Source organism: Rhinolophus sinicus, chromosome 2 (genome assembly GCF_057876585.1).
Source record: "Rhinolophus sinicus isolate RSI-liver-muscle chromosome 2, RSI-T2T, whole genome shotgun sequence".
Taxonomy (NCBI): domain Eukaryota; kingdom Metazoa; phylum Chordata; class Mammalia; order Chiroptera; family Rhinolophidae; genus Rhinolophus; species Rhinolophus sinicus.
The window spans coordinates 172151078-172177560 of record NC_142502.1 but is presented as its reverse complement, the minus strand read 5'-3'; the positions used below and the strand labels follow the sequence as shown (position 1 = coordinate 172177560).

Genomic DNA, 26483 nt, shown 5'->3' with positions numbered 1-26483 from the left:
TAAGCACATGGTAGATTTTAGAGGTGGTTCCTCCTGTTAAGGGTATTAACTTTCGGTTGGCATGTATGGGGAGAGAAAGAGGACAGACACGAAGGATACAAATGCATTCTAAGAAGGAAGAGTTATGTTAGCTGGTAGAGAATTGGGAGAATTCCTCTGGAAAAACATCCAAGAGGTTTTAAGATTCTACTGTGAAGGTGAGGTACAGTATGCTAAGCAGTGGACCAGAGATTCTTTCCAGTATTTAGACCAGTTTACTGTTCACAGCAGCAGCAGTGGAGGTCCATGATTGAACTGTTTCAGAGCAGTAATTCAAAAAACCTAATAAAAATCAAACACCCATGAGAAAGTTGTACAAACTAAATGAAATGCCAAGTTTTTGCTTGGTTTAGAATAGTGTCAGCTTGAATGAACCTGGAGGACATTTTGCTAAGTGGTTTAGTAATGTGGCTACCTCCTTGGAAAACGGTCATTACGGCAAAATCTTTTAAAACTTGTAGCTCTGGAGAGAGAAATGGAATGGAGGATGAACCCCATGTAATACTTACAAAGGGGCAACCTATTGCTTAGGCACAGTCAAAGCTAAGGGGAAGGCCAGCGTGGCTCACCTCAGGAGGCAGACTCAGTGTGTGTCAGAGCAGTCAAATGAAGTTGTGGTTTGATGGACGGTGACCTTTGTTCCAGAGGGTTGTAGGGGTGTAGCGCAAAGCTGAAAATTGTACCGAGGTTTATTCAGTTTGGTTCACTCAGTGAACACCACAGAGAGGAAACAAATAGTACTGGGCCTCTTGCATGTCAGAAGTACAAGACCATATGACCGGTGCCTGCCTTCAAGTTACTCATTGTCTAGCAGGAAAGTCTGAAACCAAGAAGGCCCACAGTGGGACAGGGACTTCCAGAGTTCTGTGGGACTGAAGAAGTCTGTAAAGCACTTTCAATTGCATGTGTCTTTTCACCGTCACAATCCTGAGGGGAAGGTCGCTATTCTCTCCATGTTGCAGATGAGAAAAGAGGGGTATAGAGAGGTTCAGTAACATCAGATTTGTAGGAATGAAAGGGAGACACAGGGACACTGTGTCCCGGAGGAGCCAGAGGGTGGCGGAGCCCACAAGTGGGGCGGGACGTAGGAATTACATGGGCCACAACTGGGACTCAGGACTATGGCTCAGTTAGTAAAGACCCGGCAGACGCCACCAGACCCAGGCTGCAGCAGGCTCCATGGCCGGGGGCGGCCACCCACCAGGGCGAAGGACAGCACGCTTCCTTGGAACAAGTCAAGTGGACAGGAGTCAGGAGGGATGCAGAGGACGCAGCCTCTGCTCTGGTTGGAGCCAGGCAGTGGGCTTTGCAGGCCGTTTCCTGGGAAATTTTCAAATGGACCAGTGATTTCATCTGTCTAATCTAAAGCATCCCCATGCCCTGGGAGAGATGGTTCACGTGGCCATGCAATTGAGGCCAAGTGGTCTGATCTCTTAAAGGAGAAGCCTGAACAGCAGTGGAAACTTTCTAGGCCCCAAAGAATTGGTAATTCCATTCCTGACCAAACATTGATGAGAAACCCTTTTAATCTTCTCGGGCTTTAGCCAGAGTGTAGATTAACAGTGCTTTGATATTTCAACATTGCTGCCTAATTTACGGAGGTATAAATTTATGGAGGTGTAAGCTCCTTGCAGATGACCTCCCTGCCTCCGGTTGAATTCATTGTACCCATTGCCTAACTGGGACGGGCCTGGGGTGAGGCTGCTGAGAGTTGGCAACGCCAGGCCCAGAAAGGCAGGGTCAAGATCAGCAGGCCAGCCTCAGGGTTGGACAAGCTACCTAGCAAACAGGTGGAGTGCCAAAGCCTAGTTGTGGGGCTAGAGAATCCAGGGCGTGGTGAGGGAATCAACTACTGGGAGAGTAAAGATTAATGTTTAATACATACGCATTTATTAGCCTGGCTGGGTCTTTGTCAAAAGTGTCATAACTTCACAGTTCAGGGTTTTAAAGTAAATAAGATTACTGATATTTCTCTTTCAACAGCCAGTAAGTAGCCCTCACCAAAGAAAAGTACAGTCCTTGCTTAATCTTTAACCTGAAATATTAAAATTCTAGTCTTAATAAGCTTTTAGACATAGCTTTCAGAGAACTTTTTCCCCCGTCCCCACGCTAAACTCCTGCCCCACGTCAAAGGTTAGGAGTAAACAATATTTTCATTAAAATATTTGATGAAACCCCTCTCCTTTCCCCAAGCGTACCAAATTTTGATCTCAAAGGAAAAAGAAATGGGGCTAATATGCCAGTAAGATTTGTACCTTCACAAGTAAATATTACAATTTAGCTGGGTAACTTGTGGGAGCTTGTCAGGTCGAAGTGACTCACTTGCATAGATGAAGTTATTTTTAGAGATGTAATTTGTACTGTTTAGAAAAGAATAAAGAGATGGTAAAAAGCTAGATCGCTCATTATAGTTTACAGAGCTCATGAACCCAGCATCCATGCAAAAGATGACTAAGCAACGGGTCGGTTGGTACTTTCTCTCAGAATTTTACAGATGTGAGTCACCCACTTTAGATTGCAGACACAGCATCGAGGTACCTGTGACTCAGCTCCCATTTAGAAATAGCACTAGAATTCAATTCTGATGCACTTTTGTAGTTACGTACTGAGGAAATTACGTACCAAAGCAAAATACGCCTTTGTACCATGCAGCCATCAGATGTTTTTAGCAAGGATAGATTGAGCTTCACCTCTGGCCTTTGAAGGAATCTGTTTGTGATCCATGCTGGCTACTATGCCCGTTCATTCTGCTGCTGTCTATTATAGCTCCACCTTCCTCAGGTTTGGGTCTCTGACCTTAGTGCCTAGCTGTCCTCAGTAGAAATCTCAGCCTCACAGTTTCTGCACTAAGATATCCAACGCTCAGGCCCTCTTCCTTTAATGAAATGCATGCGTGTGTGCGTGCGTGCATGTGACAGAGAGAGAGAGAGAGAGAGAGAGAGAGAGAGAGAGAGAGAGAGAGAGAGACTCCAGCCTTCAGCCTAACATATTAAAATTCTAGTTTTCATAAGCTGGCAGAAAGAGCTTTCAAAGGCTACTCCCCTCCACACTCTGCCCATGTCATGGATTAGAAGAAATAAAATATGTTTCTAAGATACTTTATGTTTAAAAAATGTTTGTAATCTACACACATTGGTAAGAACAGTGTCTAGACCTAAGCAAACTTGTCGGGCAGACGTGTTGTCTCTCTGCAGGCTGCTGGCTTGTCCTCGGGCACGTGGCTCTGGGCGTCCAGTGACCCCCGGGGTGCAGCCACACAGTAGGATCACCCATCGTCATGGCCACGCCAATTACGCAGCCTGTTCAGAGTTAAGCCCTCAGAACATGACCTGTCCTTTCAAATATACAGAAAATGGTCCTTTGCACTTTGTGGACATATAAACAGATTATTTATAACTAACAAATAATTTTATATTTATTATTTTATCAAAGAAACACGAACATGGTTACAAAAACAAATATTCTAGAAAGAAAGACGGAAAGCGAAAGTACTCTGCCCCACGCCTGCTCATTGACAGTCACTTTAACCACTTCTGTTAACGGGCATTTACCTCCGTCAGTGTTTCGTTCCTCATCTGCTGTTCCTGCAGCATTATTACTAAGAAGGTCAGGGCATGCAGAAGGTAAACACGTGGTCCTGTGGTCAGAGAGAAAAGCCTGTGTACACTCAAGTCAGCTCAGCTGGCATTTGAGTGTCTGCTGTGGACTGAGCCCTGTGTGAGGCCTGTGGCCACAGAAATGGATGGGTAGGTGCTCGAAGGAGTTTGCGGTCAGGTGGAGGAGGCAGATAAGCAAACACATGAATACAACTACTGTGTGGAAACTGCTGTAATAAAGGTGTGTTAAGCCCCTTCTGTGGGGTTTTACAGAGATGGCCTAGAGCTGGGTGTTTAAGTGCAAATAGAAATTACTGTGTAGATAACCAGGAAGGGATGTCCCAGACAGAACAGTGTGCTCATGGACTGATGTAGTACGTTCGAAGATTGGGAATGTTTCATAAAATGGCATTTTTAGAGTACATGAGTTAAGGGGGCAATAGGAGATGAGATGGGAAAGAAATGTGCCCAGTTATATAAGGAGTTTAAAGTATATCCTATTACTTCTGGAAAGCCTTGGAAGGATTTTAAACAGGGATGTGACGTTATCTCAGTAATGTTATAAGTCTGATGGCAGAGTGGAGGAATTTAAGTGGGAAAAAAGCCCAGGGGTTGGAAAACCATTTGGGGGTAACTGGTCTAGGCAAGATAATGTAGGGTGCTGAAACAGTGGGAGTACGGAGGGAGAGGCAAGGACAGATTCTAGAAATGCTGCATGGTAGCTCGTCAGGCTGTCTTCCTCTGAACCCCAGTCCATGTAATGCACCCTCCTCCACGAGGACTTCTCACACTGTATTGTTTTGTTTGCTGACCTTCCCCAGTGATCAGCCCTTTAGGGCAGAGCTCATTTTCGCTTCATCTCATAATCCCTCACCTTAGCACAGGGAGTCAGTGCACATAGAGCAGCGCAAGGCCTTGATAGATGAATGTACAAACTCACATATGCTTTTCTCCTTTGGCTTATAGTAACGTATTTGTCCCCACTCTCATGCCAAATCATGGCCGATTCTAAACAGGTAAAACCCTGTAAGATACGCTGTCCTACGCTAACAGGTGCCCCTACTCTCACTGACCAAGAGTCCCGTGGTCGGGGGAACATTTAGATCTTGCTTCCAGGCGTGTTGTCTCTTTGGTTCAAATAAACTCTTGTAAAAAATTTTTTAAAAAGAGTCCCATGGTCAGGAATGTTCATGGTCGCCTTCTGTGAGTTTCCAATCAGCTCTCTCTTCTCTTTTTGTACAAGTTTTAAACTGCCCTGCTCCTTACACCAAATACATATACACATAAACTTGTATATTTAGATAGAGGTGTGTGTGTGTGTGTGTGTGTGTGTGTGTGTGTGTAAAATGTGGCACTGCTTGGTAAAGTGTTTCTCTAGTTGAGTTCCCACACTTCTGCTTCAGAGCCATATTGGTGCCCGCTCACACACTCCTTTGCACACTTCACTTTAGTTTTTCTGGAGCTAAGGCTGAGTGATGACTTAGCAAGTTGAACATTTAAAGAATCAAACCTGTTTTTCCATGGAACCAATTAATAATATACCTATAGTGAACTATTTAGCTGACAGAAACAAAGAGATTTTCATCAGAGAGTATTGGCAGGTCATGTAGAAGGTGGGGCAGTGAGAATAGCTGTTGCATTGTAAGAGCAGCAGGCAGGTTGAATGAGGGGGTTAAGTGTTGAGTCCACATGAGGCTCTGCTGAGGTGTGACCAGGTGGAAGGTACTTTAAAGCCCTTTGGAACTTCCTTCTTTTTTTTTTTTTTTTTATTCCTAATCTGATTCTTTTCATCTGTCCTTAAACGCTCTTTGTATATGAACTTCGACTTTTGCATTCAAAGCTCAGTCTTTTAACCAGAGCGTGATGGGCTGTACCGCACCTTCTTTAGACGAAAAAGTCCGGCGGGCCTCCTCTGAGCTGCCTGCACCACCATCTAAGAATTACATTTTTATCCTGGGGACCTGGGTTGGTCCCTATGGGCTAGAACAAGGAGTAGAATGAAGGTAAGTAATTAGGCTGGTGTCATCGTGCAGGACAGAAAAACAATTCCCAGGGGCAGAGCAAGATGACTGAATTACTTCAGGTGTGGATTGATCCGTACTTGGCGCTGTCCTCAAATGGGAGGCCTGCTGCAGTTGTTGTTTGGTTTAACCGGAAGTGTAGTCAGCTGTGTAAAGTAGGTTGTTGTGTTTAAAAATACACATTCCCACTTGTGTTTATCCGAGAAGAAGTAAGTGCAGCCCCCAGCCCCTCCAGTTCCCTCCCAGTAGAACCGTGCCTTGTGAACAGTCCTCTCCAGGACGTGCTGTCAACATTGAGCTTTTGCAGAGCTGGAAACAGCAGAACGAAGAGTCCAAGGTGACAAGTTTTTGAGCTTGGCAGAATATCGGCCCCACTCTGTGTGTGGCTGCATGGGGAGCAAGCTATGGCTTTTATTTCAGACGTGCGGTATGATTTGTTCCCAGACCATAGCAGAACATGCTGATGGCATCAGAACCACAAAGTTCAAAATCTGAAGACTTGAATTCAAGGTCCAGCTCTGTCATATCGTGTTTCCCTGAAAATAAGACCCAACCGGACAATCAGCTCTAATGCATCTTTTGGAGCAAAAATTAACATAAGACCCGGTCTTATTTTACTATAATATAAGGCTGGGTCTTATCTAACATAAGACCAGATCTTATATTAATTTTTGCTCCAAAAGACGCATTAGAACTGATTGTCTGGCTGGGTCTTATTTTCAGGGAAACGGTATATGTAACTGTAATTCTAAACAAGCTACTCTTTGTTCCTGAGTTTCAGTGTTCTTATCTGTAAATGGGGTAATATACCCCCCTTGAAAATTACAGATGAGCCAATATATGTGAAGCCAGACTTAAGCCATAAAACGGATGACATTCACCAGGCCTCTGGAAGCCAGACTGAAGCCAGGTGAGTAGTCAGGGAGGATATGGCGATTTTGAAGTCATCAGAGGGTATTGATAGATGGGACTTGCTAAAGGAGGAAAGCTGTGGACCAGCCCTTCAGGGTTAATAAGTCCCTCAACTGAGCTTTGGGAGAGGGGCTGTGCAGCAGATGGCGAAAAGAAGACAGGAGACATTTCAAAAGGAAAGGAAGCAGCAGGTCGATACAGTGTATGGAAACCGTGGGAGAGCAGCAGAGAGGAGCAACAGTGTCGAATGCCATTAAGACCCCATAGATGTGACCATAAAATACTTTCCAAATCAAGGAAACAAGGAAATTGAAACATCAAAAATAAAAATTCCTGCAAGTCTGGGATCATGGTACCCTTGAGTGTAACTCACACGGTCTGAAAGACAAACACATCATATTCTGCCTCCCGTTTGGTGACGACTGCGCATGTAAGTCTCAGACTTTTGTGTACTTTTGATCAACGGCCAAGGAACTCGCTTGCCAGTAGCAACCCCTGGCTGAGATGGCAGACGAGCTAAAATGCCCCTGGGTAGAAACTCCTTCCAGAATGTCAGAAACAAGCAGTAAATCTAATTTGTCGCATTTGTGGTAGAAAGAACATGGGCTCTGGCCCCAGGTGGGCCAGGGCTAATCCTGCCCCCTCTCTTTTTCATGGCTGCACGTAAGCTCTCAGGCTTATCCCATGGAAGGCTTGTTCCCTAATAAAAAGGGGCAAGACAGAATCATGTGGCAGGAAGCACCCTGCACATTGTAGGTATTCGATAAATGTTGATTTCCTTCCTTTTTCTTGGTATTTAAAAACATTATTTATTAGAATGAAAAACAAAACAAAAAACCACCATGCTTCACTGTTGTCTGTAATTAGAGATTTTTCAAATTTGGGTTATTGTAGGACCCAGAGTCATATTGTAAAAGTAGCTATGGTAGCTGCAGTTACTTTGCTTCTGCATGGAGACTGAGTGGGTACTAAGGGGCCTGGTACAGTGTAGCTCACTGGACATGGGGTCCAGACCCTGGGGCTCTCTGAGCAGCTGCCCAAGCAGTTCACCAGTTTGTGCCACAGGCTCCTCAGTGACCTCTGTTGTGACAAGACATGGAGGTTTTTAAAGGAAATGTCTCATCTGTGCACAGCTCAGCTCTGCAGCATACCTGTCAAAACAGCCAAAAGGAAGGGAGTTGATTAAAGGGTCACAGAGTCTGTGTTTTACTCACACAGAGGCCTGCAGGCCTGACTCTCTTACCTTCTAATAAGCCTGGCGCACTAGTGCCCGAGCAGCTGCGCTGCCCAAAGAGGACAGTGGAATACAGGTGTCCTAAGCTCATCACCTGGGCTGGCAGCTGGCGGTGAAGAGACTGCAGATGCTGGACAGTAAGGGGCTGACCTGCCTCGCTGATGGCAGGACTGCATGGCCCACTCGAAGAGTTAATATGCATAATTTTGACTTTGAGTCATTTAGAAGTAAATGTGAAGTCTGCTTTAGAAAGATTTCTATCAAAAACAAAACAAAACAAAAATTTTGGAGCTTCCAAGAATACATCCTCAGTTATTGGGTGTGAATGTGCTTTTCTTAGGATAATACAGATCCAATACCTTTGCTTGAAAATGATCTTACTCCATTGGTCTAAGACGTACAAGTCAAGCAACTCATTTAAGGCAGGGGCTTGCCTCAACATGATCGCCTTATGTTTACGCAGTGTATTCTCTTTAATTTGAAGTAGTTAGGTATGAGAATATGGCAGTTACAAAAACATCATTTTAGACAGCATTCATACCTTCATCTCAAATAAAATTTCTAAAGGGAATTGCTATCAAAGAAGAACATGAATTAATTTCCATTCCCTGCTATATCCCCCATTATAGAAGAAATACTGACGAAGGAGCTCCCCAAAACCAAAACCCTGTATAAGCCACAAATAGGTAATCTTTAAATATACAAAGATGAATTATATTTCTGGTCATTTTTCAAAGAACAAAATCACTCACAAATAAGTAGTTTAGCCCCACCCCCCAAAAAAAGCCTCTACCTTTTTTTTTTTTTTTTAAGCCTCTACCTTAAAGGAAATACCTATGAAAATGCAGAGAGCATTACATTATCCAAGCACAAAAGAAAATTGTCTAATCAAGTTTTCATCAGGTTTCTGTTCAAATGTCTTCTAGTCTGTGGTCAACTTTGGCTGCAAAGTCTCATTTAGAGACCTTAGATTCTCCAGAGCTGTGATTTTTTATTTTTAATTTGAAGGAAGAAGATTGTAGAATTAAAAGTGAAGAGTTCCTAAGCACTCCCGAATTTGCCTCAAATAAAAAGATGGGCAAAACTAAGTTGGAAGCTTTAATGAAAGAGCATGGCTACTTTTAACCTGTGGGCTGTATTTTCTCAACTGGAAGTCAGGTTAGAAAAAGAAATGATATAGCCTCGGGTTGGTTTGTTTAATTGCTTCTAAGAGAAAACTGAATAATAATAATAATAGATAGCCTTATGGATATCTGCTATGTACCATGTAGTCTACATATATTCATGTTGTCATGAAAACCACTCAAAAGCCTTGCAAGGCAGATGTTATCCCATTTTAAAGATGAGAAAAACCTAGACTCAGAGAGTTTAGTAAATTGCCTGAGGTCACCCAGGTAGTAACTGGCAGAGTAGGAATCAAGCTCAGATCTGTCAAATTCCAAAGATCGTATTCTTTCCACTATACCATCCTGCTTTTGCTTTCCGTTATTTATCAAGCACTTTCTATGTGCCAGACCCTGTACTCATGCTTTATGTTCAACCCGGAGGTTAGAGTGTTTCCAGTTTATGGACAAAAGAGGCTCAGAGAAGTCAGTTAATCTGCTCAAGTTATACAGCTACCAGCTGGAACCGAGGTAGCCACCTCCTTCTTCACTTTAAACGTTCACCTGAATTAGCTATTTCCTGTCCATCTCACCTGACAGAAGTGAACCTGAAGCAAACCAAAGAGTGGCGTGGCTTATCTTTAAACATTTCTAGGGAAAATGTCCCTTACCATCTAATCTAGTGGGTCAGTTTCCTATCATTTTAATGCCCCAACACAGTATAAATATGGAATCAAGAATGCTTGGAAAGGATGCACGCAAATAAAAATAAGATAATGAAGGTTTCTGCGTAGGGAAATGACATTGGCGACCAGACCTTCCAGCCCTGTCTTATGGGGAAACACGTAATCACTCTTGGGGGGCATGGTTTCCAAGCTTAGCGCGCAATCCCAACTCTCAGGCCCTACTGTATGGATTGTCTAGCTAGGCAGTCAGAGTTGTTTGAGAGAAAGTGGAGGATTCCTATAAACTGCTACCAGCCCATCGTACCGCTTTCCGCGTAGCCTTTCTTGGCTATAAGGGATGCACACGTTAAGTCTTAAGGGATGTTTTTTAAAGAAGAATCAGTTCCCATGCTGAGAAGTGAATGGCTGCTCTCTTCTAATAATACATAATAATTTATGTTTGATATGTGTGTCACACTTGCCCAAACAGTCTCCATTCTGGAGGATTTATACTATGCTGGGGGTGTTTAAATTATCGGAAAATGTCTGACCCGCTGGAGTGAATGGTGTGGGATGTTTCCCCTAAAAATGTTCAAGGGCAACATTGCTCATAGAAAACTGCCCATACTCCTTTGCTTTGTGTTCACCTCTCCGCACAGTTTGCATCTTTATCCAGAGCCTCTCGGCACCTGTGTTCTGTCCTCTTGGCCTCTATTCCCGCGACCCTGATCACCCTGCTCGATACTATAATATTACCTCTGTCTGGAATTCACTCACCCACCTTCCTCCCTTCCCAGCCATAATCCTCCCGACGCAACTGCTTGTCAAAATCCTGTTGTCTTTCAAGGCCCTGCTCACCTAATAAGCCTTCTAGAAGCCCTGAGACAAATTCTTTCCACCCCATCCCCCGTGGTGGTTACTACATCTGTGACAACCCTCAGCATCATCTCCCTTCCCAAGAACAGTGAAGGTCAAGTGCGTGCTGGTTCTGTCGGGGGGAGGACCTGGCTTTGGTCAGCTTGGCCTCCCTAGAGCCGGCTCAAGTAATGCTCCACGAATATTGGTCATATTGGATGTTTGTTGCTGTTTTCTCTAGAATGTAAAGCTCATAACTAGGTCCTTTAAAACAACAACAACAAAAACTAGATTAGTTACAGAATTATTTTTTTATTCATAAATCTACATTAGTCATCTTTTACTTTGGAGGAGTCAGTATATTTGCAAATTTGTAGCTGACAGGATGTTCTAATTTTTCAAGGCTGGAATTTAAAGTGACCTGTGTCAGTCCCTCTACTTTAACGATTTTAAATTTGTCCTTTTCTTCTAATCATCTACATTTGGTACGTTGTCCATGAATTTTTAAATTAAAAGCTTATGACTCTTTAAAGACTTTGCCCAGTTTTTAAGTGCCAAGGATTTTGCATTTGAATATATTTTAATTTATTTAAGGATTCTTTTAATCAAATTCTTCCTTAATTCAGCCAGATTTCTTTTTTAATCCCCCCAGGCCAGGAGTTTATTTATTGTGACAAAATTCTTTTAAAGATAGACGTTAAAACAATATTAAATGCTATTTATGGTGTTCTCTTTTGCGAGATTTTTTTCTGCATCTCCTAAAAACATGTTTCCTTTTTTACATGTCTAATGCAGTCAACATTTCCTCACTTTTATGACCTATGCCAGTCAATCATTAGATACAGTGTTTCCCCGAAAATAAGACCTAACTGGAAAATAAGTCCTAGCATGATTTTTCAGTATGACAACCCCTGAACATAAGCCCTAATGCATCTTTTGGCGTAAAAATTAATATAAGACCCGGTCTTATTTTACTATAATATAAGACCAGGTATAATATAATATAATATAATATAATATAATATAATACCCAGTCTTACATTAATTTTTGCACCAAAAGACGCATGAGAGCTGATTGTCCGGCTAGGTCTTAGTTTCGGGGAAACAGGTTATAGACCCCTGGATATGTAACCCAGTGTTACACATGTGGAGAATATAAAACAACGGCAGATGCCATTAATTGCTAACAGTCCAGCTAAGACTGGAAATGTGGACATGGACGATGGAGAAATCACGGAGTGACAGAGCAGGTGAGAGAGGCTTCCTGGAAGGAGGGGGGACTTGGACTGTGTCACAGAAACAAGAGCAGGTTGCAGGGACTGGCCAAGGAGCCGGGACTGAGGAGATGTCAGGATCCAAATGGAAAGCATCCCCAGAGGACACAGAAACAAGCAAGGTGGCACCGTAGGGCAGGAAGTGCAGCGCACCATCCGTTTCCAGAAAGTGGGAGTCTCAGGGCTAGCATGGCGCCTGAATGTGGAATATGCTCACTGAACGTGGATGAGGGAATGAATGAACCACGGGAAGCAGTTTGAGAAGCACTAGGGCGAGGAAAATTTCCCATACTGAGGACCCCTTGGCCTCAGCCATTAGTATCTGCTTTTATCCTGCTGAGGACCAGCCCGAAGGGAGCCTTGTTTGGGATACAGGTTGGAAACATGCAGAGCTCTAGGACAGAGGCATTTCCAACAAACTGAGTGCTGATGAGAGGAAACCAAGATGAACCCAGAAAAGAAAGGAGGGCCCTCCGGGTAGGCAGAGCAGTGACCATGAGCTTCCCAAGGCCAATTGGCTTCCTTCATCTTTGCATCATTCCTTGCTCTCCATGTGTGCAAAGGTGAGGGGAACGATGGGAAAGAAAATGAGATTAGTAAAATAGGGCGGATTGTAGTTTTTCTGAATTTTATATGATACCAAAAGAGACAAATAAAAAGTGGAAAATTGCTATGTCTACACAGTATTGAAGCTTTATTGATTTCTTCCCTCGTTACTGAATATTCCCCAAACTCCCACTCTGATTCAACTTTTAACCTTCCGGAGCCAAGTCCATCGCTTCTGCAAAGCTTTCTCCTGAGGCAGGGTTCCCCACTTTTGCATGGACATCAGGTTCATGCTTCATCCATCGCCTTCACGTGCTGAACTGTAATCACTCATTTACCTTTTCCAGGTCTCCTTTTCCAGCCCATGAACTCAAGGGTGTGGACACGCTCACTCTTCTCAGCACTCTCTCTTCTAGTTAGTAAACTTGGGAGAAAAAAGTGACAGACAGGAGGGACCCATCTGACTAGCAGATTTTGCCAAACTGACAGTATTCTCATGAGAGAATGTATCTCTTCTTAGGTACCTCTATAAGCTATAGTCCAGTTTCTACATATCTTTTTCTTCTCTGTTTTTCATTTTTCTTTGCATCTTTGGTATTTTTTTTCCTGAAGACCATTCAGCTTTCCTGATCCTCTTAGTTTTATAAATGCTCCCATTTTTTAAAAGTAATATATACACACTCATATATCTGGGTGGATGGATAGATTAGATAGATAGATAGACAGACAGACAGAGAGACAGACAGAGACAGACAAAGATTATATAAAACATACCTGTGGACTTTAAAGACTAATAAAACTCCACCGACTTCCTAATGGGGCATAGTGCCAGTATCGTAGAAGCCCCATGTGTGTCCCTCCCAGAAATAACCACTACCCTTGACTTTGTTAGCCATACTCTTGATTTTCCTTTTTTTATTTTTTATTTTTCAATTACAGTTGACATACAACATTATATTAGTTTCAGGTGTGCAACATAGTGATTAGATATTTATATAACTTATGAAGTGATCACCCCAATAAGTCTAGTACCTGTATGACACCGTACATAATTATTACAATATTACTAACTATATTATTCCCTATGTTGTACTTTATATCCCAATGACTTTTTATAACTGTCAGTTTGTACCTCTTAATCCTTTCACTTTTTTCTTAATAGCTTTACACCTACTATATATCCATAGATAATGTATCGTTATTTTTTTTCTGATTTTGAACTTTATATAAATGGGTCATGTGGCTTGTTTTCAGCTACTGTGAATATCAGTGTCCTTGTTTTTTTTAATTATAAATATTTAAAGCTTATATAAGTATATAAAGAATCCAAAAAGAAATACCCATGTATCCACCTTAGTCAAATTTTAACATATTTTTTTAAGGTACCGCGCATTATCAATTTGGTTGAAGCCCCATGAATGTCTCTCCCTGATGCACTCCCATCCCCCAAGGGTAACTACTGTTCTTATCTTGGTGTTTCTCATTCCCGTGCACCTGTTTATACTTTGACTTTCATAGACATTTATAAACAGTCTGCACTAATGTATGCATGTTTTTGCACTTTGTAAGTATATGTTGAGCACTGTCATCTGTAACTTGCTTTTTCCACTGAACATTATGTTCTTGAGATTCATCTGTGTTGGAACATGTAGAGTTAGCTCATTTATTTGAACTGCTCGAAGGTGTTGCATTGAAGAATATCCTACTATGCATTTATCCAGTCTCCTGTCGACAGACATTGAAGATGTTTCCTATTTTGTTACCACAAGCAATGCTACTAGCACACCTGCTTCTACCGATCTTCTGCACAGGTAGCAGTATTTTAGGAGTGAGATTGCTGAGTTATGAAATATGCAGTCTTTCTTTTCAGTGTACAAAAGGTTGTAGAGATTTGCGTTCTCACCAGTGAATGAGAATTCCCTGTTCTACAGCCTTGACAACACTTGAGTATTACTGGGTTTTAAATATTTTGTCAATCTCATGGGTATGAGGTGGAATCTCGCTGAGGTTCTAGTTCACATTTCCCCTAAATGCTCCTTTTCTTTAGTTCAACGAGCATTTATTGAGTATCTCTCCTGTGCCATGTACTGTGCTGAGGACGAGGCATACTAAGATAGCTATTACAGTACATGGCCCCGAGCCTTAGGCGCTCACAGTCTTTGCAGTGGTTCCTACCTGGGCAGGTGTATCAGAGTCCCCTAAGGTGCTGGTCAGAAAGCAGAGGTCTGAGGCGGGGTCCCCAGTGCTCGCAGTGTTAATTCGGTGTTGATGCTGATGTTCACTTCCAGGCGAGAAGCTCTGATCTCCGGGGAGGAGAAGCCTAGCTCGTTCAGTCTGGGTTCGTTTATGTGGGGAGAGAGAGAGAACCCGGCTCTTCACTGGGTCACTCAATAGCATCCCTTTCACTGTGAGGGTCTTCTTGCAATTTTACGTGAATGGCTCACTGGGTGTTGCGATGATTAATTTGTATCCATAAAGTACCTCAAAAGCAATTGCTAAACAAAATATAAGCAGAGGCCAGATTTCCTGTAACTTCAACTGCCAGGGACAGCTGTACGAGTTAATCTGGAAAGAAACAACAACAAAAGGAGGCGGAGACAGTCACTGAAGGGTGCCTGAGGAAAACAAACCAGAGATCACACTACATCAGTTCACATGCCAGGTTCTGGTCTAGGGGTGGATAGTCAGCCGTACCTGACTTTTCAGAAGCTGAGACATACGTGGGGTGAAGTAGACAAAAGAGAAGAGAAGAGGCAAGAAAGAGAGACAGAGGTGGCTTTGGTGAGAAGTGGCAAAGGAAAAAGGAGCTGGGTAGAAAAAGAAAACAAAGCAGAGAATGTTTGTCGGCAGGGGGCCAACAACATGTCACACCCAATAGCCCCGGGGACCTCAACATACCACACTAAAGGTACATCAGCCCTTAACAGTAGACGGTTTGGGAGTGTGGCTCTTAGGAGACATTTGTAACCGAGCAAGCCAAGTCTTCCTTACCACTTGAGGCTGTAACTTGTAATGATTTTTCCATGTGTTCTCCATCATCAAGAAAAGACTAAATTATTTTCAGTATATTTACTGGAATGTGAAGGTGTATACAAAGTTTAGAAAGATTTCCATCAAAATAGTTAAAATTTAAGCAACATGAAGGTTTATGCTCTAGTTTTCAGAAATTTCACATATATGGAACAGTGTATAAAGCCACGTTTGAAAAATAAAAACTAAGGAGAAGGGGGAGTAGAGGAAGGGAATGCATCTTTATTTAGTATCTGTTCAGTTTTTGTTCGGTCCTATCAACAACACTACAAGGGAAGAATTCTTATCCTCATTTTGCAGGTGAGAAAATCAAGATTCAAGGAGATGAAGTGTATTGCCTATGGTCTCACCACTACTAGATGGGGGGCTAGGATTTGAACCCATTTTTATCGGACTCCAGAGGCTGTGCCTTTTCCCTCCATACCATGCTGTCTCCTCCTATGTTAGGATTTAAAGAATTGACAGCAAAATTCAAGACATTTCAGGCTTTAGTTTGATGTTACTAAAACCCCAACGATAACCTGTTTGCCTGATCAAATCACACAAAAGATAGTGAAAATTTGATACCAGTTTAACAAGATCTGGTTAGTATCTAGTTTCCCCTGTCAGTTAAATGAAAGGCACTGACGGTAAAAGACTTTTGGTGCCTTGAATAGGGATTCATCTGAACTGGAAAACTTTACATTTCTATTTCTTGTAGGCAAGTATTCTGGATATGTGGTGTTTAACTTTCTAGTGGTTAGAACCCATGTGTCTCAAAGGTTTAATGTGTAGTTAGTTAGTTGGGGTGGTTAGTAAGTGGATGACAGACTTCCCTAACTGGTGTGCGTGCACCGTGGGGGTGACCTGGGAATGAGCTGTGTACAGACTGCCCTTAGGAAGACTCCACCTCAGATGGAATCACTGTTGGAGGGGAGTTTACAGCAAGTCGGCATGGGGTTAAAACTATCTCCTAATGAGGTTTCGAGGAACTAGAGAGGCCTGGAAATGGGAACATAACCATGACCACCACAAAGTGAATCCATGAGTAGCTTCCCTACTGACCCAAGAGCACAGGAGGGGAAAGCACAGGAATATATAGTTTCAAGGATTGGAGAAATGAAATAATGGCTGACTTGTGAATAATGATGAAAATATTTGATGATGTGACTCCCTGGGAAGCAATTATGGTTAACCCCTCATTTGTTTGGCATTTCCAAAGATTGAACTGTCCCACATAACTGAATTTTCCAGACAACTAAAACTTTCCTATTTATGTGCCTTGAATGTTTTTAACCATGCTCGGTGGAAATATTTCTGAAATAGATTGTACAATTATCCTGCCTTCTTGAACAGAAGCTGCAAGAAATAACATTTCCTCAGTTGCCTTTGATTGCAAGTCTGAGAAGACCTGATTAAAAGAGGTTTAAATAGTGAGGACTTGTAATCATCTCACATAACAAGAACCCCAGAGCTGGGCAGTTCCCGGCTGATGAATTCAGCAGCTCAGTGCTGTCTGGCTGACTTTCCCCTCGTGGTCACAAGATGGGTGCACAGCTCCAAGCCTCAGGATCTCACATGATAAGATCTAAGGCAAGAATGGAATGGGGGCTCCCTCGTACACGTGTCTTTAATCAGAGAGGAAAATATCTCTCAGAAGACCCTAGCCGACTTCCCCTTGGGTCCCACCGGCAGGACTGAATCACATTTCCCAGCCGTGGTTCTGCGGAAGTCTCAGAGTGGATTTCCAGCACTTTCAGACTCTGGAGTAGGAAGGGGCTCTGCCCATAAAAAAGGATGGAGAATGGCTGTTGGGTGGGCAGTCACCAGGGTCTGCCACCGTTACCAGGATTGGGGATGCGCATCCCTTACTGTTGGCCATAACTTGATGGGTGATTGAGCTTCTCTTCCTACCCTGGATGGCCCCAGAGGGGTGCTTTTTTATTTCCTACGTCTGCTCTTATTTTTTATTCTCTCTCCTTCTTTGTGTCAGACTGCGAGTTATCACTACTTGCTATTAATATACCTGTCCTCATCTTGCCGTAATTAGATTTCTGGAAAAATCGTAGAATCAACCTTGTTAGAACTATGTCTGAAACTTCCTAGTGAGTATCTGACAGCTGTCCTGTGGATCAGATACCTAGTGTCGCATGTCTGTTGGCTGTTGAGGGTCACTTTTCCATCGTTGAGGTTTTGGACAAGTGAGGAGTTTCTAGGACCTTGTGAACTTCAATACGACTTTAGTGAAGTCTTCTCGTGGTGAAAGGAGAAGCATTTGGGGGCAGTTAAGCTTGTTTGCTGGAGAAGGTAAGATTGCATCCATTCATCGGAACCCCAGCCTGGTTTGGAGAAGCAGCATTCAGCTCCCTCGCCAAGCAGCATGGCAGGTGGTGGCCTGGACAGCATCACGAGCTCGGGGACCACAGTTAGTGGGACTGTCTGCAGCCTCGGTCCAGCACGAGGCAGGGTGGTGCAGAGTTTAATTATGCCCGCCCTCTGCCAGGCGGCAGAGCCCTGTGAAGGAGTCCTGGGAACTGCCCAGGCTGTGCAGACTTAGAAGTGCTTGGGTGTGACTTGTCTCAACAAGTTCTTGAAGAAAGTAATGCTTCAAAAATGGTTATTGAGATTATACGGAACAAGTGAGGACCATCCCTTCTGTGGATAGAGAGCTGACCAAAATTCAGTCTTTGTATACAGGAAATAGAAAGCAGTTGTCAAAATAATACCGACAGTGAGTAACTAGACCAAATGGAATGATTCTACTCCAGGATTCAAACCTGAGCCAGTGGGTGGTTTGGGTTCTAAGGAAGCAAATGGTTAAAATGTTTAATTTTGACAGAGCTGAAACTAGGAGCGCAAGCTGCTGTGGACCCGGAAGTTCCTTCAGAGCAAGTTAGCTGTTTGAAGGCCTAACGTCGTTATTTTAGTATGCCAGAAACCATGAGTTATAGCCTACAGGCCAACGTTAAGTGACAGAAACATTGGGGATAAGGAAAACAGGATTTATTTTTCTTTAGTCCTGACTAATTTGTACCATTCAAGTCATTATTACAAAAAGAATGTAAAGTATTTGTCCTAAGTGTTTTCATTATTAACTCCTTATGAATAGAACATTTTTAAAGAAGCCATTCTTTCATTGACTGTTGATTGATACAGACAGGATACAACTTAGTTAAATTGAGCCAAATATTTATTTTTTCTAATTTTTTTCTCATATATGGATTTCTGATTTTATCTCTGAAGTACTCTGTAACCATTCCTGCTCCCCTAATAATGCAGCCACTGTGTTCAAATTTTAATATTGGCTTCAACTATACCTTTGTTAGAAAAATCTCCGTGGAGTATAAACTTGTAATCAGTACTTTTGGGGGATCGTGGTACATCCAGCGTATAGCTGGCTGGCATTTTTTTTTCAAATCAGAACAATGCACTTGGGCATTGAACAATGCTTGGGTATTTAATGGGGACAGAGTGGATGATTCAGAACTAGGTGGGAAAATAATTTTTCAGCATATCAAAATACTAGCAACTCATTTTCAACAAAACAAAATAACAGGAACAAAAAATATAATGCATTCCAAAGCCCCAAAAAGCTGGTAGCGTGAGACTCATGAAACCTGTGGTATTATCTGTGTTACTTTGATACTGATAGGTGACCGTGTTTGTGTTAAATTTGTAAATTATTGCCATTGAGGTCTATCATTTTTGAAGGGAAGCTTTCATGTTACATACTTTTCACCAGGGCTGTTGGTGATTGTTTTCAGGGTTAATCTGAATCTTGTTTTGTATTTGGAAATTTACACATAATGTAAACATAATTTAAGTACATGTAAATAGGCATTTTTCCTAAAATTAGTCAGAAAAAAATAAAATTAGTAATCAGAAAAGATATAAATTTATTTTAGAAAGCAGTATTTATTCCAAATGACTGAAAATGTTACAGATCATGCTTTGTAATTTGGAGGGATTCAAAAGGGTCTTCTGAATCAGATTATTATTTAGTTGAATTAGTCTGTTTTTTATACTTTGTATTGTTCCTTTATGTTACTAAATCTCTGCTTTGGCACAAATAGACATTGAGACTGCACTGAGGCGGAAAATCTGACTAAAGAGTGGACATTCAAAATCTTGCCACTTTTCTTTGGTTGTGGTATGATTCACATGTAGAAACCCCCTGCAGCACTGAGTCAGAGACACTCACTCCGAGGTTTAACAGGCACTACCAACGGGACAATTTTTTTTTTTTTTTTCAGTTTACTACAAATCTAACTTTTTTCCTTCAAGAAATCACCTTGGATGCTAAGAGAACCTAGTCCAAGTCCAATGCCCCCCTAAACTGCCGTGGTGATAGATGTATGCGTAACTATCTAGTACACATTTTGTTTCATGTATTTGCCTCATGTCACCAAAAAGATGAACCTTGTCCGTCCTTCACAGTAGACACTTGAACTGAGTGAATTGAAATCATGACATAGTGAGTGTGGCGAGCAGGTTATACCCGTATCCTTAAGAGCAGCAGGCAACGTGGCCCAGGAGAGGCGTTTAGGGTTTAAATCAGGGCACTAATAAGTCTGAGTCCTGCCCCTGCCTCGCTATGGCATGAGCACATTAATAAACCTCTTGTTTGGAGTCTCAAGTTTGTTCATCTGTTAAATGCAGGTGGTAAAAAGAATGCCTGCCTCACGGAGTTACACGTATCAACTTAGATAAAGTGTGTACTTTATCTACAAAGAAGTACTCTGTAAAGCTAGAAAACTCTATACACATTTTTCTTGTTATTATTTTTGGTAAATTACTATGCCTGTTCTTTGTCCTAGAAGTGGATAACATTCACCCAAATATACATTATCTACCTTGAGGAATGTGCTACTGAAACAATCTGTGTTTTTAATGATGGTTTGCCTCAACTAAAATAAGTGTGATTTTCTTTTCAAAAATGGAGTTAAAGAACCCCCAAATGAACAGCTAAAGCACCTAATATTGGCTCATAGCAAAGACTAGAATCGGGCTGTACTGTCACAGTAGACACATGTGGAGCTCCAGTCTGTGCCTGGTGCTTTCTCTCACAGAGCTCCCACTGACTTAGGAGGTATATGTGGTAACTACAGAAAAACCTGAAGCTGCTCAGCACCAAAATTCACTGCTGGATTGTAAGTAAAGCGGCAACTTAATTTTTTTCTGGTGGTCCAGTTGCCATGTCCTATAAAATAGAAAGATTATCACCTGCCCTCTTGATAATCCCGTTTCCAAATTCATTCTTGAAGGATAGCCTTTATCCCACTTCCTGAATCAAATTGTAGGTGAGGAAGACTTCCCAACCTTTGAAGAGTTCATACTATGATAGAGCCTTAAAACAGGTATCCCGCTAACCCCACTATGGAATACGGGACAAGGTAAGTGCCACAGGAGAAGTTCAGATGGCTGAGGGCGGCCAGCGTCTGTAACCGTCTCCTAGCGTTCCTTCAGCACCTGCACCTCATGCCTCATCTTGGTTAAGTTTTCATCTGCATGTGATTTGCATCTCCACCCGTATTGTAACTCCGGGAAGGCAGGGAAGGCACCTTGTATTTCTTGGTCCCTCTCTCCACTCCTTTGAACTAAGTCTCAACCAGTATTTGTGGTTTAAATAGAGTCGTGTACCCAACATTCAGATTTAGCCCCCCAAAATTGTATTAAGATGCATTTAAACCCTAACTTTCTTTTCCTTTCTTCTGTGTTTGCAGTTGACCTGCCCCTGTTTTTTCCTCGAGACCAGCCGACTCTCACATTTCAGTCTGTCTATCACTTTACCAACAGTGGACAACTTTATTCCCAGGCCCAAAAAAATTATCCATACAGCCCCAGATGGGATGGAAATGAAATGGCCAAAAGAGCAAAGTAAGTGAATCCATTGTTATTTTCTACAGGTAAGAACATTTTGTTGATCTAGTTCAGGGATTAGCAAACTATTGCCCACAAGCTAAATCCTGCCCCGTGCCTGTTTTTATAAATAAATATTTATTAAAACACAGCCACACCCATTTCTTATTTTCTGTGGTTGTTTTCATGTTATAGTGGCAGAATCATTACAACAGACAGCATATGGCCTACAAACCCAAAAAGATTTGTTATTTGGCCCTTTACAGAAAAATGTTGCCAAACCCTTATCTAGCCTCATCAGGTAGACTGCGTTGTTTGTTTTTTCAATGGATCACAGGATTTATAAGAAATCTACCTCTATTTAGATTAGAGAAGTACTATATAGGAATTAGAGTTCTGGACAAATGGTGTTGATGATGAAAATGTTGACAGCTACTTTCATTGTTTTTTTTTTTTTTAATGGAAAATTTCCGCTGGCAGTAAACAAATCGATTTTTTGCTCAGTAGTCAATACATGGACCCGGTACCTAGTTTTTCACATGGAATTGTAATCTCTTTGAAGGAACAGATGAATTGTATACCTCATTGTATCTCTGCAGTCAGTGCCTAAAGTAGGGCCTGCATCGTCCTTGATTGATTAAATGAATGGCTACATAAATAGCTTAGAACTATTAAAATCCCAATGGAAGTAGGTTGGGAATTTGATAGATGTTGAAGTTAGCTAGAGTTTGAAGTTTAGAGTTACAGAGCCTCGCTGTGGAAAGCTTTCACCAGTCATATGGAAGAGGTAAATGTAGAGATATGCTGAGTGTTTTTTATAGGTAAGACTTCAGTACATGGAACACCAGTGTTCACGAACCATGGCCTCCTAGACTGAAGCAACAGTGGATCAAAACCATAGTTTCCAAAAATAAATCATAGTTAGTGTGGCAGGCGGTTCTTACTTTATTACTCTGAACAGCCATGTGCTCACACGTGTGATCCCAGCTGAAGGGGATCAAGCTCCAGAGAATCAAGACTGTCTGTTGAGCACCCTCTTCATTCACTCATCCAGTATTTACTGAGCGTCTGCCGTGTTCCAGGCAGGGTGCATCATGCTGGGGACACAATGGCAAGCAAATTAGAAGTTGTCCATGTCGTCATGGAATCTAGAGCCCAGCAAGAGAGAGCAAAGCCTCCATCATACCAAACTTCCAGCAGTTGTAAAGTACCTACTAACAAAACCGGGCTTTCCAGACCTACAATGCACTTGTTTAGTAGGACGAGCCCGTGCCTTGCTCATGCCTCCCCCTCCCTGAGACGACCTCTTTCCCTCCCAGGGAGAATGCCTGCTGGCATCTCCTTTACTTCCTGTAGCACAAGACCTTCACTTACAGCAGGAGCTCTTTTAAATAACGGCAGAGGGGCTTCCTCTAGAAACCCAGGCCTCCCGAGACTCTTCTGTGGAACCCAGACCAGTTGGTGTCTGAAACTTCAGTACGCACTGTCCCCCTGTATTTGTCCTTTTTGTCCCGGATGCCTAAGTTCTATTTAAGGAATAAAAACAAGCACATGCGCATGTAACTGATAACAGTGGTTAAGACTTACATATCTTGAACTAGACTTGAAAAAAGGGATTCTAAAGTAAGTTTTATGTTTGAGGTATTGCAATTGTTTACCTTTCTGGGCTTTCCTTGTGTCTGCATAGGATCTGCCCTGAGAAGATGGGCTGCTATTTGTGGTATGTGCTATGGAGTCTGAACCAGTGTATTTGTGGTTTCCATGGCAAAGGTATCGTGTGTGTGTGTGTGTGTGTGTGTGTGTGTATGTGTGTGTGAGAGAGCAGACATTTTAGCATGTATGAATTGAGTCTTTAAGGAGTTGCAGACCACAAGCCTGTGATTTCAGTATAGGAATATATATCGTAAGTGTAGCCTGTTTATCTTAACAGATCGGTTCAGAGTTGCAAGAGACATTTGCTTTATGTTAACACCAGTCTAAAGAAAACATCTGAAGTAATGTTGAAAAAATCTGCTTTCTACTGGAGTAAGATGGATCCATTTTAAATGTAATAAAAGAGACAGCCAGCAGCTCATGCTAGGAAGAAGAAATAGTTTCAAATCTCCCTTCTTAAACTGAGCTGAGGAACTGCGTTGGGCTCTATCAGAATGCCAGGTCAGAATGGATAAACACAGCCGGGTCACTCATTAGCCTACAGGATAGCCTTTGGAGGTAGGTGGAGAAGGTTGGAGAGAAAGGACAGAAAGAGAGAAAGGTCAACTACAGCATTCCTTACACGCCCTGTTTCTTTATCCTGTGAAAATATTATATGTACACAGTGTATAAAAGGCTATAATTCACTTCGAGAGCTCTGTCCATGAGATAAACACTCTCATGGTTTATGAACAGCAGTGGAGCCCTTTGAGTGGAGTCAGCTGTTTATTCTCTGCTATAGAGCAAAATTCTAAACATGTGAACTCAGAAAGGACACTCGCTGGCACTGGCCAGGGCTTTTCCTACCATGTGTGCTTCTGGCTCATGGCTGTCCGGAAAATTCTGCCCTCACAAGCGAAATGCCCTCTACTGGGTGAGCCCAGGCTTTGGGGTCATGCATGTCCCAGTTCCTATCGTAAGGTCTAATCCTATAAGCTCTGTGGCCTTGGGCAGGCCTCTTAACCCTTCTGAACTTCATTCTGTAAAACAGGTCTCTACTCCTCCCTATTGGATGGGCTTGATTTGATGGGTCAGTCAGTGAATAGACCTAGGTAGGAGCCCTGGATTTAGCTTCTGCTGTTGCCCACAGTGCCTTTGTTCATTCTGTTCCTCCCTTTTTCTGCCCCTTCAAATCTCCTCATCCCTCAGCGTTCTTCCTCATGGTCTTGCCCGTGCGCGCCAACTTGCGGGAAGCCCTTTCCCCGCCTCCCAGTCTTGGTCCACTATTGGTCATGCACTGCTTTGAAATCTGGTTTGTATTATTCTTTGATTTTTTCCCATCTTAGTATATATCTCATTTACTTAATTATGAGTTTTCCGAAGGCAAGCGCTTTGAGTATGTATCTTTTTTAAAGCTATATATTACAGTGTAATTTACATACAATGAAGTAGACAGATTTAGGTATATCTTTGATGGAGTTTTGACAATTACCTTCTACCTCTTTCCAATTAGTCTCCTCATTCCCAAGACAACCACAGTTTGATTTCTATTACCATGTCTTAGTTTTTCCTCTTCTAGATATTTCTTATAAATTCAATAATACAGATTGTACTCTTCTGTGTTTTTTGTGTTCAAAACACAAAAAAACAGATTTATCTGTTATGGCATTCCTTTTTTAATACCAACTAATATTTTATTCAATGAATATACCATAATTTATTAATCCATTCATCTGCATATGCATATTTGGGTTGTTTCCAGCTTGGAGGATTTTATGAATAGAGCTGCTATGAACATTCTTGTATAAGCCATTTTGTAGACTTATATTTTCAATTCTGTAGGTAAATAAATACCTGGGAGTGAGAGTATGTGTATGTATATACGAAACTGACAAGCTTTTTCCGAAGTCGTTAAACCGCTTTACACTCCCACTGGCAACATACAGGGTTCCAGTTGTTCTATATCTTCTCCAACACTTGCTGTTGTCAGTTTTTTTAATTTTAGCTATTCTAGAGGGGACAGAGTGATATCTTATTGTGTTTTTAATTTTGATTTCCTAATGATTAATGTTATGTTGAACATCTTTTCGTGTGTTTATTAATATATCTTCATTTGTGAAGTGTCTGTTCAAATTTTGCCAGTGTTTAATTGTGTTGTTGGTCTTTTGATTATTGAGTTTTAACAGTTCTTTTATATTGTCAGATATATGTATTACAAATATTTTTCCCAATCTGTGGCTTGCTTTTTCATTTTCTTAATAGTGTCTTTTGATGAGCAGATAATTTTTATTTTTAATGAAATCGGTTTTATCAATGTTTTCTTTTTATGTTCATGTTTTTCATATCCTCATAATTATTTGTCTACCAGAAGGTCACAAAGAGATTTTTCTATTTTTTTCTAGAAGCTTTGGTTTGACATTAATGTCTATGATCCATCGCAAATTAATTTTTGTGTATGATATAATATTGAGGCTGAAGTCAATTTTTGGTTTATATATATCTAGGTATTCCAGCAAAAAATTGTTGAAAAAACACTATTCTTTCCCCATCGAATTACCTTCGTGCCTTTGTCAAAATAAGTTGACCATATATGAGGGGGTCCATTTCAGGACACTCTATTCTATTCCATCAATCTATTTTTCTATTTAAATACCAGTGTTTCTTAAAATCAGGAAATGTACATTCTCCCGCTTTGTTCTTTTTAAAGATTGTTTTGGCTATTCTAGGTTCTTTGCATTTCCATGTAAATTTTAGAATCAGTTTGCTAATTCCAGCCCCTACTACACCTCAAAAAAAAGAAAAGTCTGCTGAGATTTTGATTGGGATGATTTTATTAGATTTTACTTACCAGCTGTTCTAGTAGATAGCAGTACAAATGATTTTTCTATATTCACCTGGTATCCGATGACATTGCTAAATTCACTGTTACTACTGAGCTCTAACAGTGGTTTTTACTCCTGGGGGGAGGAAAGAGATTGTTAAAAGATAGCAGAGTTTGCATTGCTTTCTTCATATGCACCTCAGTAAACAGTCCCCCAACCTCAGTGACGTGGCCAGAGATTCTTAAGTTTTAAGCCACTCCATCCTTGGTTGCTAGCCCCTGTGGTTGTGTCTGCTTGTGCCAGCACAACCTGTTTGAAAAGTGGAAAAATCCACCCTTTAGTTGTTTAATCTACATTAAACCCAACTGTCACTTAAAAACAAACAAACAAAACAAAAAAAACTGAACCCACTAGTTACCTACTTAGTATCTTGTACGTAGCTTCTGCATGTCTAGAAGAAGGCATCAAATGATTTTTTTGTAATCTTTTCTAGTCTGACAAATGTATGAATACATGGAGTGAGTTTTCTATGAATTTCATTGTATAAAGCATCAGGTTGATCCTAGAGGCCTAAGTAGGTTCTTAGAATAGAATTTAACCCCAAAATCACCTACTGCAATAGCTTGTCACCCATAAAATCCATTATATAAATGGAATTACTAAAGAACATTTCAAAAAAATGTCTTCTCAGTCAACACATGGGAATAATTTATCATGAACCTACCAAAATCATCTGTTGTTTCTGTTCTTGCCTCAAGGTCAGAAAAAAATGTTATTTTCTTATTTAGAAACCTATCCAAGCACTCCCAAAGCAGTCCATGGTTTCCCATATGTTGCACTTCACCATGCATACCTTGGTTATTTGTCATCCACTTGTCTTTGCAGAATAACTTTCTCTTTTAAGAATTTTACAAAA

The 26483-nt window shown here is 41.5% G+C and overlaps 1 protein-coding gene across 1 annotated transcript in view; it reads left to right on the top strand.

Moving 5' to 3' along the window:
* Positions 1-26483, top strand: part of BABAM2 (BRISC and BRCA1 A complex member 2) — a 367671-nt gene that overhangs the window by 317085 nt on the left and 24103 nt on the right. The window contains exon 11 of the mRNA XM_019735370.3: positions 20978-21131. Coding sequence (XP_019590929.1) covers positions 20978-21131 — 154 coding nt within the window. The remainder of the gene's footprint in view (positions 1-20977; positions 21132-26483) is intronic.